This window comes from Solanum stenotomum, chromosome 10, assembly GCF_019186545.1.
Source record: "Solanum stenotomum isolate F172 chromosome 10, ASM1918654v1, whole genome shotgun sequence".
In the NCBI taxonomy this organism is placed as follows: domain Eukaryota; kingdom Viridiplantae; phylum Streptophyta; class Magnoliopsida; order Solanales; family Solanaceae; genus Solanum; species Solanum stenotomum.
In genome coordinates, this window is record NC_064291.1 from 48326220 (window position 1) to 48342855 (window position 16636).

General features: G+C 36.5%; 1 protein-coding gene across 1 annotated transcript; it reads left to right on the forward strand.

Annotated features, from left to right (window-relative positions):
• The first annotated feature begins 2031 nt into the window (after positions 1–2031).
• Positions 2032–16505, forward strand: LOC125841336 (conserved oligomeric Golgi complex subunit 6). The gene is made up of 11 exons (XM_049520444.1): positions 2032–2367; positions 2482–2534; positions 7992–8139; positions 8240–8347; positions 9280–9347; positions 9877–10000; positions 10091–10237; positions 10349–10609; positions 10698–10982; positions 15270–15416; positions 15821–16505. Exons 1-11 carry the CDS (start codon positions 2158–2160, stop codon positions 16343–16345), a joined length of 2076 nt encoding a protein of 691 aa, XP_049376401.1. The 5' UTR covers positions 2032–2157; the 3' UTR covers positions 16346–16505.
• Positions 16506–16636: the final 131 nt, after the last annotated feature.

A 16636-nucleotide genomic window follows, 5' to 3' on the forward strand; every position in this document is an offset into this window, starting at 1 on the left:
ATGATCTTCAATTAGTGATTAACTTAAGGGATGTAGAAGATATGTACTAATGATAGTTTAGTTGTTAGTATTTATTATTAGTTATAATAATTGTCTTTGAGAATTACAAAAAATAGAAGGTGGAAAAGGTCATAAAGTTTAATTAAAACCTCCAGCTCTCAATTAATCTATATGCAAGTGGAAGAAAATATGATATTAGCTACTTTGGTATCATTGTGTATGTCTTTAACTCTTAATATATATATATATATATATTATAAACTCTGCATTAGCTTATGTACACAAAAATTTCATTCTCACGTAAGCATGAGACCACTGCCAAAGAAGGAAGAAAAAAACGTTGTGTGCTATATTGATCCCTAGCAACTTGGCTTCAAGTCGTGTAAGGTCAATTTAAGGGAAACACACTTTCTAACAATATATTTTTTCAAACTTGGGGCACTAACTTGCTTTAGGAGCTTTGATTAAGAATAAAAGAGACATTCATTACAATCACTGAGAAGAATTATTTATCAAAAAGTACTATTTTTTAGTATTGTATTGATTCATATTTATTTAGAGTAAAAATATTTAGTACAATTTTTATTCAATAAGTATATGTACAGTCAAACCTTTCTATGATGATATCGTTTGTCTCAATATTTTTTAACTATTAAAGAGAAATGTTATATATAACATATAAAATAAAATAACGTTTTAAAAAAATACTTAAACATTATAATGAAATATTGTCATAGAGAATGAATATTATATATAGAAAGGTTAAGGTTTGACTATACGTTACATTATATATATATATATATATATAAAAAAAAAATATTTAGTTTGACTCCGCATGAATTTTAACAAAATATATATTTTTTAAATAATTTTTTGTGTTACTAAACTAAAAATATATGTAATGTATCAAAATGATCTTTGAATCTCATGATTTCAATTATGTCAATGTAGAACTATTGGCCGTAAAGAGTTACTAAATATATAAGTGATCTTTTTTTAAATAGACGGAAAAAAAGAAAGTAAGATAATTAAATTGAAAAGAGAATTATATGATTCAATTATTCTTATTAGTACATATCTATCCGAGTTATAGATTTTTATAGGGAAAATTACGCGTATAAGCAAATATATAATAGTTAATTTCTTAGCATAGCTATAGTTTGCCTTAATTACAATTCGCGGCCTACTTTTAGCTATAATTATGCAACTTAGCTTTTTAGTTTTGTATAATTCGCACTTTGTATAATTCAGAATTTGTATAATATAATTTGTATAACTGTTTACACTTTTGATGTTTGTAATTGTATAAATTTGTTAATGCAAGTTTATACAAAAATAACTAAATTATACAAATGTACTAGCGAATTATACAAACCTGCGAATTTATACAAATTCGCGAATTATACAAATGAGATAACTTAAATTGTAGCTACAGTCCATAAATATGCAAACTATAACTATGAAACATAATCAAGTTTATTATAGTGGCTATTTGCAAAAGTTCCTCATTTTCATACTCTCTTCAAATTCAGTTTCACAGACCTCATGGGTGGGTGGGAATTACATGCTTTAGGCCCAAATAATTTGTTTTAAGTTTCAAGATTATTTTGGGCTGTTTTATAGTTAACTATTCTCAAATTTTTTAGTGTTTAAGTTGTGTTATTAAATGACACTAACATGAAATTCGAACTTAAAAAGTGAAACTCCATCGTAGTATCCTGGTTGTGATTTCTAGTACACAAGTCATGAAGTTTCACTCTTTTTAAGTTCAAAATTCATGATAGCATCCTAGATTTTCCACTTGTTTAAATTCGAAATTCATGATGTTTTCACGTAAAAATTAACTATTTCCCAATGAATTTTCAAATAGTTGCTATATTTCAAAGATCGATCCGAAAGTGACTATCCCATAAATATCTTTACCTCGACCCACAATATATGATTTGGGTGGGCTTTGACCCAATTTACTAAGCAGCCCAAATGATATGGCCCATTTAGATGTTTTGGGCCCAAACCATAATCATTTCTACTCTGTTTACGTTAGGAGGAGGAAGAGATCTGCAACTCCGATCACTTCACTTGAAGAGCTTCACATATACATACGAATTCATATATCTATAGATTATCACCGGTAGAGGAAATCGACGGTCGCCGGCGATGGCATTGGCACCGGGGCTATCTCGGAAGCTGAAGAAAGTGTTGGAAACTCGAACAGACACGCCGGATCTACTCGCGTCGCTCAATACTCTCTCTGAATTCTACACCAAAAATACACCTCATTCTCGCCGGAACCTCCGATCCACTATTGAAAAGCGTTCTCTATCTATCAATGAAGAGTTCCTCCTTTCCTCCACAGCTGCTCAAAAGGTACCGTTTGCTGTTGAAATTTGAGTTTTTTCCTTCGTTCATTTCTGTAGAAGTTCTTAGTTTAGTAATTCTCAGGTGAATTAACTTCCTTTTTTCTAAAATGGACTTTGTTAGTCGTTGGATCGAGTTGAAGAAGAAGTCAATGAGATCGTTGAATGTTGTGACAAGTAAGTAATTACTCTTCCGGTTGATATATTTAGATTAAGTTTAACTTCTATAGGTGTAAGCTAATTTTTAAACTATCTGGTCACCCATGATAAGTGAAACTAATTACATAGAATATTAGGAATGCAACATGCTACAACTGGTTAAATTACTAGGATAGCCTAAAATTTGTTTGCACCGTTGGCGTATATAAGTAAAATCCATTTGGATCGTATTGGCTTGAGAATGCTACTTACACGTTAGTAGTTTTGACCTGTGTTGATAGGAAGTTAACTAGTTATATTCGAAGGAATTAAAATTTTATTTTCCTTCTTTCATTCTCGTGGTTTGAAATTGTTGAGAATGAAATGTTGTTTTTTTTAATTTTTTGAAACTGGTAACATTTGTATTTCATTTAGTACTTAGGTAGTACTGAAAAACCATATTTACAAAAGCAGAAAGGAAGTATAATCTATCCAAAAACTGAACCAAACCTAAATGGATCCTAAACCATCTATGATTGACTCAGTTTCATTGGAGTAGACATTTGTACACCAAAAGCAGAACAACAAAACACACTTAAGCTTTACTTCCTGCAAGTTGTTGTTCCTATTCTCAAAACATCTCTCGTTTCTCTCCCTCCATATAGTCCACCAAATACTAGCAGGGATCATCCTCCATCTTTCTCTGTTTGTAGCCCCAACTCCAGCCATCTCCCAACTGAATAGAGTCTCATCAATCTTGCTAGGCATACACCAAGATATGCCTCTGAGATTAAGGAAAATCTGCCACAGCTGCTCAGTAAAGTTGCAATGTAAGAAGAGACGTCTCACTGTCTCATTAGCCTTACCACATAAGGAACATCTGTTACATAGAGAGATTCCTCTCTTGGCGACATTATCCAATGTCAAAACTGCTTTATTGGCTAGTAGCCATGTAAGGCATGCCACTTTGTGTGGCACTTTGGTCCTCCAGATTTGCTTCCAAAGCCATTTGAAGTCTTGAATGCCACCAGGACTTATCTGTTTGTATCTTTCTTTCACTTTGTAACTACATTTGTTGTGCCCTTGCCACCATAAATAATCCTCGCCTGTTTGTATACCTTGAAAATTCTCCAGAACCTTAAACAATTCAAGTATTCTGGGAATTTCCCAGTCATTCAGATTTCTTCTGAGGATCAGATCCCAGCCTTGTTGTGTCCACATTTCAGCGACAGTCTTCTGTTGGTGTCGAGCCAATGTAAAGATGTCAGGAAAACGATCTTTGAGGCTCATACCACCCAACCATTTATCAAACCAAAAACTAGTTTTTCTTCCATTTTGTACCTTGACAGTAGACTGATTACTGAGAAAAGGCCAAAATATTCTGATGGATTTCCAAAGGCTAATCCCATTGGGGGTATTTACCTCTTTGGTTACCCATTTATTTAGCTCCTCATACTTGTTGTTGATCACCCTATACCATAGTGCTTGGTCCTCCTAATGGTACCTCCATAGCCATTTCACCTTCAGAGCTTTGCTATGGTTTTTGAGATTCTTGATGCCTAATCCACCTTGCATCATACTTCTGATGATGTTCTTCCACTTGACTAAGTGAAAGCCTTTTCTTTCCTTATTTCCTTGCCACAAGAAGTTTCTTCTAATTTTGTCCAAACTCTGAACTACTGATTGGGGAATATGGAAGATAGATAGCATATATGTAGGGAGAGCATCCAGAACAGAGTTTATCAAAGTTAATCTACCTCCCAAGGAGAGGTACTGTGATCTCCATCTGGCTAGTTTCTTTTCACATTTCTCCAATATTGGGTTCCAAATGTCTATGGCTCCAGACTTTGCCCCCAAAGGCATGCCCAAGTATACTGATGGCAGAGTACCTGTCACTCCTCCCAAGGTTTGTGAGAGGTGTTCCATATCCGAAACCACATTAATTGGATACAAATGGCTTTTGTTCCAGTTTATATGTAGTCCAGATATGGCTTCAAAGTAGACTAGTATGAGTCTCAAAATCAGCAAGTGCCCCTCCTCAGCCCCACAAAAAATTAGTGTATCATCAGCATACTGTAGGTGTGTGATCTCCATACTATTCCCAGCAACCTTACTGACTTCAAATCCCTGTATTCTTCCTGTTGTCTTGGCTATCTTCAACATATTCTTAAGCCCCTCCATAGCTATGATGAACAGGAAGGGTGATAAGGGATCCCTTGCCTGATTCCTCTGTGTGCACTGAAAAAGCCTTCAGGAGACCCATTGACGAGTACTGAAAACTTAACAGTTGAAATACAAAACTTGATCCAACAGATCCATCTGCTATCAACCAGTTAACTTTCTCAAAAAAGATCCATCTGCTATCAAATCCCATTTGTCTCAGCATACTTAGAATGAAATCCCAATTCACATGGTCATATGCTTTCTCAATATCAGGTTTGCATAGTATACCAGGTTTCTTCTGGGACACTCTAGAATCAATTGCTTCATTAGCTATAAGCACTGCATCCATTATCTGTCTGCCTCTGATAAAAGCCATCTGTTGTTTGTCTACCAACTTATCCACAACTCTCTTCAACCTTTCGGTCCTTGAGTTCCTTTGCTCCTATCTTTTTAGGAATCAGTGCTATGTATGTTGCATTATAGCTCTTTTCAAACATCCCAGTTGAATGAAAATTGTGGAGAGCCCCCATAATGTCATGTTTAATGATCTCCCAACATTTTAGAAAGAATCCCATTGTGTATCCATCAGGACCAGGGGCTTTGTCTATAGCACACATTTTTAAACACTCAAGTGCTTCTTGTTCCTCAAAATCTGCCTGCAATGCTTCATTTTCACCCTCTGTAATGGTAGGATGGTTGCTGATATTTACAGAGGGTCTCCAACCTTCAGGTTTTATATACATCTTTTTGTAGAAAGAAATAATTGTTTCCTTAATTCTGTCTGGCTCTGTTATAGTCTCTCCCTGTACTTCCAGTTGATCAATATGGTTGCATCTCTTGTGGGCATTAGCTGTTTGGTGGAAAAACTTTGTATTCCTATCCCCTTCCTTGAGCCACAAAGCCCTTGATCTCTGTCTCCAGGCCACTTCCTCATTCTTCAAACACCCCTCATACTCCATGAAAAGTGTGGCTTTTTTTTCTATCTCCTCCTCAGTTAAAATTCTGTTGCTCTGATGTGATTCTAACTCAGCCATCTGATTGAGAAGGTTGTTCTTTTGCAATTTCAGATTACCTTGTTCATATCTGCTCCATTCTTTCAATTTCCCTTTGAGGGCTTTGAGTTTGCATGCTAAGATGTAATCTGGCTTCCCATAGAACTCAAAATCATTCCACCAGACCTTAATTCTTTCAACAAATCCTTCTTGGTTCAGCCACCAATTTTCGAACTTAAAATAGGATTTAGATTGTTCCCAATGTCCACACAACAAGGCTATAGGAACATGATCAGAAGTCACTCTTTGCATAGTGGTTTGCTTTATGTTGGTGAAAAGATTATTCCATTCTGTGGAGACCATAATCCTGTCTATCCTGGATGCTGTGATATGGTTATCACCCTTGTACCAGGTATACCTTCCACCACTTAATTGCAGATCAATGAGGTCCATGTCTTCAATGCATTCTGAGAACTCTCTCATTGCTGAGTTTAACCTGTTGCACTCCCTTTTTTCAGAGGGAAATCTACAGACATTAAAGTCACCACAAACAGCCCATGGACCATCCATCAAGCCTCTTACATCAGCCAGTTCTTCCCATACAAACCTCCTCTCCACTCTACTATTCGGAGCATACACTCCGGTTATATGACATTCAAAAGTGCTTGTCTGAGCTTTGAATTTACAAGAGAGAGTATAGGCTCCAACTTGCATAATTTCCCCTTCCCACATTCTGGAAATCCCATAACATCAGGATTCCTCCTCTGGTTCCACTGGCCTCTAAACAAGCATATTTAATCCATCTCCCTGCCCAAATTTGTTTAACTAAGTCCTGTACATCGCCTTCTAATTTAGTTTCCTGGAGGCAGAGAATGTCTGCTTTCCAGTCCTGCAACAGGTTTTGTACCACCCTTCTCTTTCCCTGTTCATTCAGCCCCCTAACATTCCATGAGATTAATTTTATCTTCATGGAGTATTATGTGATTTCCCCTTCCCCTTCCTTCTATCACCATTGCTTTTGAATTTGACATCAAAAGTTATCAAATTTTTTTAACTCTTGTAAATAGTGCATGTGATGTGATGTGATGTGATGTATGGAAGAAGTGGGGGGATTGTGATGCTCTTAGGAGAGGAAATTTGGTGCGCGATAATTCTTGTTCTTTCCCGTAAAATACCTGTTAATTTAGGCACGTGTTATTAAAACAAAGGGTGATATGTGTGAGGATCGGGATCCTTGTTTATCGTATGTTGGACATTTTACTGGACATATATCAGATGTGTATGGAAGTGATCCCAAAGAACCATTCATCACAAAAGTACATGCGATGATATTTTGTTTTTAGCCATGATGACTTTTTTAACTGAAGGAATTTTTGGACTTAAGTTTTGACTTGCTAGTGGATAAGGGATTTGAGATGTGAGGTATCTACCGAAAAAAGAAAATATTTTGTAGTAAAGCCTTTTACAGAACTGGGTAGTTGCCTGGATAGCTGATAAGAAGTTGAAATATGGAGTTCGTAGACTCACCTAGAATAAGATATTGTACAAAATATCATGGTCTGGTGAAACTATGTTTAGCTGGATGGATAGGAAATAGTCAAATGGACAAAAAAGGTATACCACTTCTGAACTTTCCGTAGGGAACTTGGTTCTGAAACTAGTCTGATCATGTTGATTAAGATAATTAGCTTGACAGCATCGACATTTTTGCACTAGTGAAGAAAATAAATCATTTTGAATGAACTTATTGGAAGTTACTTATGAAGGTGAAATCCTTAATTCATCTTAAGTGAAATTTTTCCTTGGACAAGTGTGTGCGAAGGTGAAGTCCTATTGTTGGAAGTTTTCCTTGAAGCTTTTAGTTTTTAAGTTTGACAATACTTTTGCACACAATATTCAAATGGATAAGAGGAGAGGGATACCTTTAGATGGTTTGTGCTAATTGCCTTATTGGATGAGTAAAAGTTAATGTTTGATTGAAAAGAATCCTACTAAGTACTAACTGGGTGTTCTGTAGTTAGCAACTTAGCCGAAAAGAATCCTCTGTTGTTCGACCTTATCTTCTTGAACATGTTTCCTGCAAATATGTCTACCTATCTTGCCAGAGTGGCAGCTTCCAAATACCAATTATATGATAAATGCAATCAATAATTCATATATTAAGTTTCCCCTCTTTTCCAGCTAAATACTTGTACCAGTATCTTGGATTGTGCTCCCACCTGGCTATTATCTGCCATAGTTGGTATTATAAAGACTTATTATGTATAACATTCTCTTGCCGTTACATCAGTTAAAAAGAAGTTGTGCTGACATGTCTTCTTGTAATGCCTGCATTTTCCAGAATTGCAATGGCTTTAAGCAGTTGCAATGCCACGACAGGCGATATTATCAGTACCACAGAACGGCTGAAACAGGAATTTGAAGTTACTACACAGAGGCAAGAGATTGTGTCATGCTTTCTTCGTGATTATCAGCTATCCCCAGAAGAGGTATTAGTCATTCCTTTTGGTTGAAGCCTATATCACTCATATATTACTTATTTTCCTTGTGTTATTAACGTACTGCTTTACAACTTTTATGTTGATGTAGATTAATGCCCTAAGAGAAGAAGACCTGGATGATAATTTTTTTAAGGCTCTTGCTCATGTTCAAGAAATCCATGCCAATTGTAAAGTGCTTCTCAGGACACACCACCAAGTAAACTTCTCTCTGATGTCTTTGAAGAGTGTGACGTGATATGATCCAGACTACATGTAGTTTGATTCAGCTTTTGCTATGGCAAATGAAGGATCCTCATCTGGATTGATGAATTAAAAATTGGTTATTTACTCTTGGAATAGTGGGACTCTATGCAGGACATATATAGAGATTCATTTTTATCTTCTAATCGCACTAATTATAACAGATTAACCAATTGCAAACAACAACAACAACTATGTTTCGCAATTTAAATTCATCTCAGGCCAGATTAACCAATTACACTGATATATACCAAAAAAAGTAACATATTTACCAATTTCTCCTGCAATATCTGCTCATCTGTTCTAGAAACTTTTTATCATCTAATGTCATGCTTCTTAATCACTTCACAGTTGTGTCCTTCTAAAGGTGTGTTAGCTTATTGAAGCAAGTCCAATTTAGATGTACGTGATCACTTCTTTCACTAAAAAATAGGTATGAAAATTTTGCTGACATAAAGGGACACCTTGTACAAGAGCTATAGATCATTGAAATATGAAAGTTGAAATTTTTATTAACAAATCACTGTCAATTGTCTATACAAGTTGAACTACATGAGTGACCCAAGGATATATGGGGAACTTCACAATTAAATGAAATGGAAAAAGAGCATTTTTTCCCTTCAAGAGCCCTTACATGATAGGTAAATGAAAAGAGTTCATTCATCTAGTTTCAGTTATATTTTCCTAAAGATAACCTAGCTTTTTCCAAATGTTAGTATTATATACAAGGCAAGGACACTGTTACCATTCTCAAAAAAAATATACAAGGCAAGGACAAACGTGATTTATTTATTTTTGCTTTATGGACTCGAATACCCTCCCCAGACCCCACTTGTGGGATTTCACTGGGTATGTTGTTGTTGTTGTTGACTCGAATGCTTTCGGCAGCGTGCTGGTTTGGAGCTCATGGATATGATGGCCATGTATCAAGAAGGAGCATATGAACGCCTTTGCAGGTTACTCTTCTCTGTCTCAGTGGATTCTTGAACTTGGGACTTTTCATATTATATTCCTGTCATAGGATTCTCTTGTTTAAGTGCCTATCATAAAATGTAACTTCTGTGGTGGTCAGCTGATGTCTGGAACATAAAACAGTATAGCTATCTGGTAAAATTCATATTGTGTTGCAGGGAATTCAGATGCCCATTTTGATCAATTTGTTTCTTTCTTGTATGATCTACCCTTGTCAACCTGCTCCTTGTGACTGGAACATATATTCTAGGCCTCTTGCAACACTACCAATCCATGGCTACAAACACAGTCTAGAATTAGTTCTCTCTTTATTTATGTACCTCTGTTTTGTCTCAGTGACTGATGTCTGGTTATTGTGACTTCGTTCAGATTGGTCTGTCTACTATTAGTGAGTCATATGATTTGTCTAATTTCTTGTATGGCTAGTTAAAACTTAAAAGTACTTAAACAAGGGGTGCTGTGGTCATATGAGCTTTCTGCTATGTTTGAGATTATGCTGGTTTTTCTTTCTAGGTGGGTTCAGACAGAGTGTAGGAGACTTGGTGATGTTGATAACCCTGAAGTGGGTGAACTTCTGAGAACAGCAGTCAGGTGTCTCAAGGAAAGACCAGTGCTTTTTAAATATTGTGCAGAAGAGGTAACTTATCTTATCTAAAAGTTAGAATAATAATTTAACAAACTTTGCAATGATATATGCATTTCATATTCATGCAATCTGAAATATTAGGTGGCAAACATGAGGCACAATGCATTGTTTAGGAGATTTATAAGTGCTCTTACACGTGGAGGACCTGGAGGACTTCCCAGGCCAATTGAAGTGCATGCTCACGATCCTTTAAGATACGTTGGTGACATGCTGGGATGGTTGCATCAGGTGATAGATTTAACGTAGTGTTTAAGTTATTCGTCCTGTGAAGCAAAAAAAGGGACTTTTGCGCATTGACTTGCTGCATCTGATTTTGTACATGTTTTTGCTCTATGACAGGCATTGGCATCTGAAAGAGAGCTTGTCCTTGCATTGCTTGACCCGGATGCATCAGATACTAGACCAACTAGTCATAACTACTCCAAACGCGTAGATAGCGAGTCTGAGAAGACAGAATCTGACTTGACTTTTGTTCTAGACAGGATATTTGAAGGAGTTTGCCGCCCTTTTAAAGTTAGAGTGGAACAAGTTTTGCACTCCCAACCTAATCTTATAATTTCTTACAAGCTTAGCAATACACTGGAGTTCTATTTCTATACAGTGAGTTGAAATCTGCTGCCAGTGAACCCGATCTACTTGCACCCCCATTTTTAAGTTGTCCTTGCCCTCAAATGTTTTTCCAATGCAGATATCGGATTTGCTGGGGATAGAAACATCTCTATGTAATACTTTATTGGTTCTCAAAGAAGCAGCCCAGAAAACATTTTTTGACATACTAAAGGGTCGAGGCGAGAAGCTTTTGAGGTATCCTCCATTGGTAGCTGTTGATCTTTCTCCACCACCAGCTTTAAGGGAAGGAGTTTCACTGCTGCTTGAAATTATTCAAACACACGATAGCATGATGTTCCCTGCATCAGGAAAGAAGCCCGACTTTGATCCAGTTATATCTGCTTTGCTAGACCCTATTATTCAGGTTAGTGTCCATCAAGATACTTTAAGTAAACGATTACTTGGAAAAAAATGATTACTAGTTTACTCTTATGTATTAGTTCCTGGTTTTTTTGTGTTAAATAAGTAAAAACTGCACAATCCTCTTAATTCTGTTGGTCCATTTAATAGGAAAGACACGTGAGGATTCTGCTTCCTAGTTTACACTTAACCCCTCAGTGCGTATGTTGTTGTATTTCCGAAGGTATTGCAAGCACCACTCAAACCTAAGAAAGGAAGACTTTCCTTGCTTGCCATTTTCTCTAACTAACTGCCCCAGTATAAGAGGCCCTTTGACTGAGAGCTCTCCAGAAGCTTTCTTTCTTCTGGAGCTTGATCCCCTTGTACTGCAATAACACTAAGGAATCTACCATATCTATTTCACTTCTGTGAACAATAAATGTAATGACGATGGTCATTTAATTTCCATGTGCTTAATCTATTCCCCCTGGTCCAGGAAGCAATATGCGTTAAATTGCACAACCACCTTTCCACAAATTGTACCATCTTTCTGAACTTGAGAATTCTTGAGAAATATCAAAAGATTTATGCCCTGCCATAAAATATATCTTTTGAGAGATGTCCTGGGAAACAAACACCATAGCTCGAAAATCTTGAAACAAAAATCTGAAAAAATAATAATCACATAAGGTGAATATCAGAATATCACTGTAAGGAAAGAAAGGATCCGGAAAGCAGTTGCCAGAAAATAGGATATTGCTCTCCTAAGAAGTGGAAGAGTGAAAGATGTTGGGAACTGTGCCTGGGAGATTTTTTAAATCTTTGACCCCTGTGCTGCAGGAAAACAATCAAAAGAAAGAAAGAAGAAGGAAATCTAGATACAGGAATTTCACTCTAATAGTCGGTTGTTGAATAATTAGTATTAACTCTATATATTCTATTTTGTGTTTGAAAAAAAGAAGAAGAAAAAACATCTAGAAGAGTTGAATCCATTAGTTTAACCCTACTAACAGTGCAGGACTAGTTTATTGCAAGATGACATTCAGATGTCCTACTATAGCCATAGATACCCGTGAAATGTAGGACACCTGTGACAATGGCTATGATGTGACTTCTAACAATTGACACCTGCTGTTTATGATTCTCTTTTTTCTAAGAGGGTATTGATTTTTTTCAAAAAATAAATAAAGAATTGCACCCAAATGATGTGGCCTAATGGTCAATGAAATGGATTGAGAACCATGATGTTTGGTTCAAATCCCAGCAGAGGCAAAAACATTTGGTGATTTCTTTCCGTCTGTCCAATCATTGGTGAACTAAGTTACCCAAGTGTCTGTGCTGGTGAGATGTGACCTGGACACTACAGTTAGAGAAAAAGTTGCTAACAAGAATTAGAGAAAGAAATGTAACTGTCACGCCCCGAGCCTACACCCTGGACGTGGCCGACACTCGAGAGCCATCGTTGGTCCCCAAGTGAACCCTTGGCCTGGCTCAATACTTAGCGGAAGACTTAATCAACAATATAGGAACTCAAATGCAATTATTAACTCATAAGACCTCAATAATACAGTAGTTTAACTCAAAACTGTCTGAAATACTCAAATAAACATAAGTGTTAAACTCAAAAGTCTTTAAAACGTCAACATGGAACAATGAAAGACTCCTCATACTACTATTGTCTATGAAACCTCTAATAACTATGATAGATATCGGGACAAGACCTACGACATCTTAACAAAAACAAAACCATAATGTGAAGCCCTCTGGAAAGCAAGGAGGCTCACCAAAGCTAGCTGGAATGTGGATGGTATCAACGGAGCGCCTTTTGATGATCCTGAACACCTGTATCTATATCATAAAACGATGCAGGTCGAATGGCGTCAGTACATTGAATGTACGAGCATGTAAGGGAAAAACTAAAACATATAAATACAGCTGAACTGATAGAAAGGGAAGACATACTCACCTCAACTCAACTCAACTCAATCCGAAAGAAATGGTAACAAGATGCAATATATAAAGCTTTTAAAACAGTAAATATCAACCCAAAGTGTATAAAAATACAATGAATAAACTATTTACTCTTATTTGGGAGATTCTCTAATCGTCAACCATCACTATGAGCTACGTGATGATACAACGTCTCGCCCACGCTGTCAGAATTGTCCTATACCTTGCCGGGGTATAGAACTCCTCAACTAAGTGGATCCACTAAGCTATGCTTAAAAGCAATAAGGAATCATCTGAAAAGTATGATCCTTTTCCCATGTTGGCATACATGGTTTATGAGGATTTTGAGTTGTCTGAACTCATCCTTTACCCATGCTCATATGTTTAACATAACTCTTCCTCAATTTGAGATAATTACTCAAAAGATCCTCTTCAAAGAGGTGATGCTCAAGACTCCTCATAAACTCATTTAGAAATCAGTGTTTCTCTCGTTTTAAATGTAAAGGTATTACATTTGGGAATGCTTAGTTCCCTTTATACTTATTTGAAACATACAAGTTAATTCTCCTCATTTTCATACTCATTTACTCAAGTCTTAAATCAAATTATAAATGATTGCAAACGACTTCTTAAAATGACTCAAAAGAACTTTCCTCTAAATTTTACTTTGATTTGAAATGTGAATTTAAGAACTATGATTAGGACATAGGATCTCTCAATGATTAAGGAAGGCTTAGATAGTTAGTAATAAGAAGAGAGCGATGACACGGATTGAGAAGCACAGGCGCGGTGCAGAGAAGGATTTAATTCTTGGTCGTGAAATAAAATTTCGAGACAGAGGACTTTGTATCCTCTCTGCTACTCGGAGATGGGGGTGACTATTTGAAGACTGAAATTTTAAAGCGCCTCTGCAACGCGGACCTGAGCGCATATTTTTGCCCAATCTTTTCTTCATCTCCCAAACTTGATTCAATCCATACCCAATGCAATTCCATGGTCCAATTTCATGAAATTTCATAAACCCAGAACATTTTCAACGAAACCCACACAAAAATCTATCAAGTGACTCAACTCATTCGCAAAACCCTCGCCTCAAGAACTCAAAGACCTCCATTGTTAGCTAAACTCAAGAACTTCTCAAGAACTCAACAAATCAACTTCAAGAACGAATTCATGGGTAAAAGTTTACATGGTTGGCGTGAGGGCGAACAAACTCAACACTATGAAAGCTTACATACATATCTCGAAAGAACTAAGTTCTTGGCGAAAATCATTGAACCTTGAATGAATGCTTAAAACCTTCTTTTTTTTCTCCTCTTGAAACCCTCTCTCAACCCTTAGCATTTAGGAATGAATGGAAACTGATCTTAATCAGTTTAGACCCCTATTTGGGTGAAGAAAAACGTTTGGGCCTAGTGGGTAAGGAAAAGACCAAAATACCCCTTCTTAACACAAATGAATTGCCTTAACTAGACAGGCTGCAGTCAAACGGGCATAACTCCTTCATCCGAGCTCGAAATTTAGCAAATTTGGTGGCGTTGGAAAGAGGACTCAAAGACCTTTGATTTGATACCTCATGGGCCACCTAACTCCTTATGTGCTGAAAGTTATGGTCGTTTGAAGTTGACTCAAAACTAAAAACTGAAGTTTTATTTGAACGGATCTCTAGTTGACTTTTCGAAGTACGAGATGTTACAGTAACTTAGTAACTTATTCACAGTTGATGACTTGCCTTTCCATTAAAGTAAGACCAAATATAAAATCATGTTAAGTACATGTCAACCTTGGTTGATGTTCATCATGAGAATGAATATGTTCTCTGCTGAATTCTTAGCACTGTTCATTGTTTCTCATGTGCAGCAAAGAGGATTATGTTGGGGAAAGTAAGTTAATTAGTTTCTCCCTCCGATCCATTTTATGTGAGGTAGTTTGACTCGGCACGGAATTTAAGAAAAAAATGAAGACTTTAAAAACTTGTGGTCCAAAATGAATAATAGAAATTTATGTGGCTATAAATCATTTCACGAAGGGTAAAATAAACATTTTATAGTTAAATTGTTACTTAATATAGAAATGTGTCATTCTTTTTGGGACTGATTAAAAATGAATGTAAGTCACATAAATTGGGATAGAGGGAGTAGTTTATTTGAAAAACTGAAGTGCATCAGCTATATACATCGGAAAAACTAGAATTCACTGTTGATTTCATTCTCCCGTTTGAGTGATTTCAGAATTTAAGATTGTTTGGTTTAGGGTTCTTGACGTGTGACAGACTGTAAATGCATCATTGCTGATTTTACTGCAGTATTGCCTCATCAGACTTATTATGCTTTTCTATATTTAATATTTATCTTCCATGCAGATGTGTGAGCAAGCAGCAGAGGCGCACAAGTCAAAAGGTTCCATGCACTCCTCAAGAAGGAACAGAATTACTTCTGATCCAAGTCAACATCGCAGGTCATCTGTGGATGCTCTTTTGGATGGCAGCAATTCAGCACCTTTACCGCAGGTATTTTTGGTGTTGTTTCCCTTGAAGGTCAAAATCCAATTAGGCCTCTTGTGTTGTAATCTTGGCTGATGAAATTTCATTCCCCTTCTCTCTCCTCCATTAAAAGATAAGAAACCAAACAGACAGGAAAAACAAGAAACCGTGGAGTCATCCTACCCTCTTGACACATTCCAAGCTGTGTTTGGGACATTTTACTCTTAACAATAGTATTTTTTTTCAAGTGTGATTTGCTGGACCACCTTATGTTAGACGGACGATTGACTGAAATCTTGATTTTGTGTTCATTCCATGTCTGCTACCATGAGTAAACTGTCAATTGATAAGGGTGGTATAACGTAGTACTATCAGACGGTTGCTTTATGCCTGCTATCCCTAGCGTTAACCTTCTGTTTTGTTTTATGCAGACCAGTGAAACTCCAGCCAAAATTTTCCTTATCAACTGCTTATGTGCAATCCAGCAACCACTTTTAGGACATGAAGTTGCAAGCGGCTATGTGAAGAAGCTAGGTGTGATGATAGATAATCACATAAATGCTCTCGTGGAAAAAGAAGTTGAAGCTATTCTAAGAAGATGTGGTTTATTAACTAAAATGTCACATTTCCGCAAGTCATTAGAAATTAATGAATCTAGCAACTCCATAGCTAGGACACCATTAGCAGAACAAGAAGATACATCTCCAGTTTCTGTTGCCGAGAGTTTGAAGGCTTTATTTGGTCTCATTTTAGGCAGTGAAACTGCCATTCCTGAATTTGAGCAGATGCAAGTTCCCAGATTGCGATCAGAAACAAGTGTTCAGGTAGCTAGGTCGCTTGCCGAAGCTTATGAGCTTATTTACAGAGCTATCATGGATCCTGAGAATGGCTACACAGATCCAAAGTCATTGGCTAGACATCCACCTGATCAGATAAGGACAATTTTGGGAATTTGATAACTGAATTATACATGTAATTTGTAGTACGTTCAGAAGTATGTCTGCTATTTGTATTTTTCACTTTTTCATTCATATTTTCTTTATACTTGTATGCGTAAAAAAAAACTGCAAATTAATTGAATCAATTTCTATCTAATATAAGTTTGAGTCGATTTTCTATTTGGTGTGATTTTCCATTTGTATCACTCCTAGTGGTTGCTCTCAACAAAAAAAAGAAAAAAAAATGAATTAGCATGCATCACCTACTTTTAAGTAAGTTTGCCTTAAGTGAGGTAGGTATGTACTCCC

Excerpts from the sequence above, each read along its gene's own strand:
- LOC125841336 (XM_049520444.1), top strand. The coding sequence starts at position 2,158 with ATGGCATTGGCACCGGGGCTATCTCGGAAGCTGAAGAAAGTGTTGGAA. Across the intron at positions 2,368-2,481 it reads CCTCCACAGCTGCTCAAAAG|TCGTTGGATCGAGTTGAAGA; the intron begins GTACCGTTTGCT and ends GGACTTTGTTAG. Across the intron at positions 8,140-8,239 it reads ATCAGCTATCCCCAGAAGAG|ATTAATGCCCTAAGAGAAGA; the intron begins GTATTAGTCATT and ends ATGTTGATGTAG.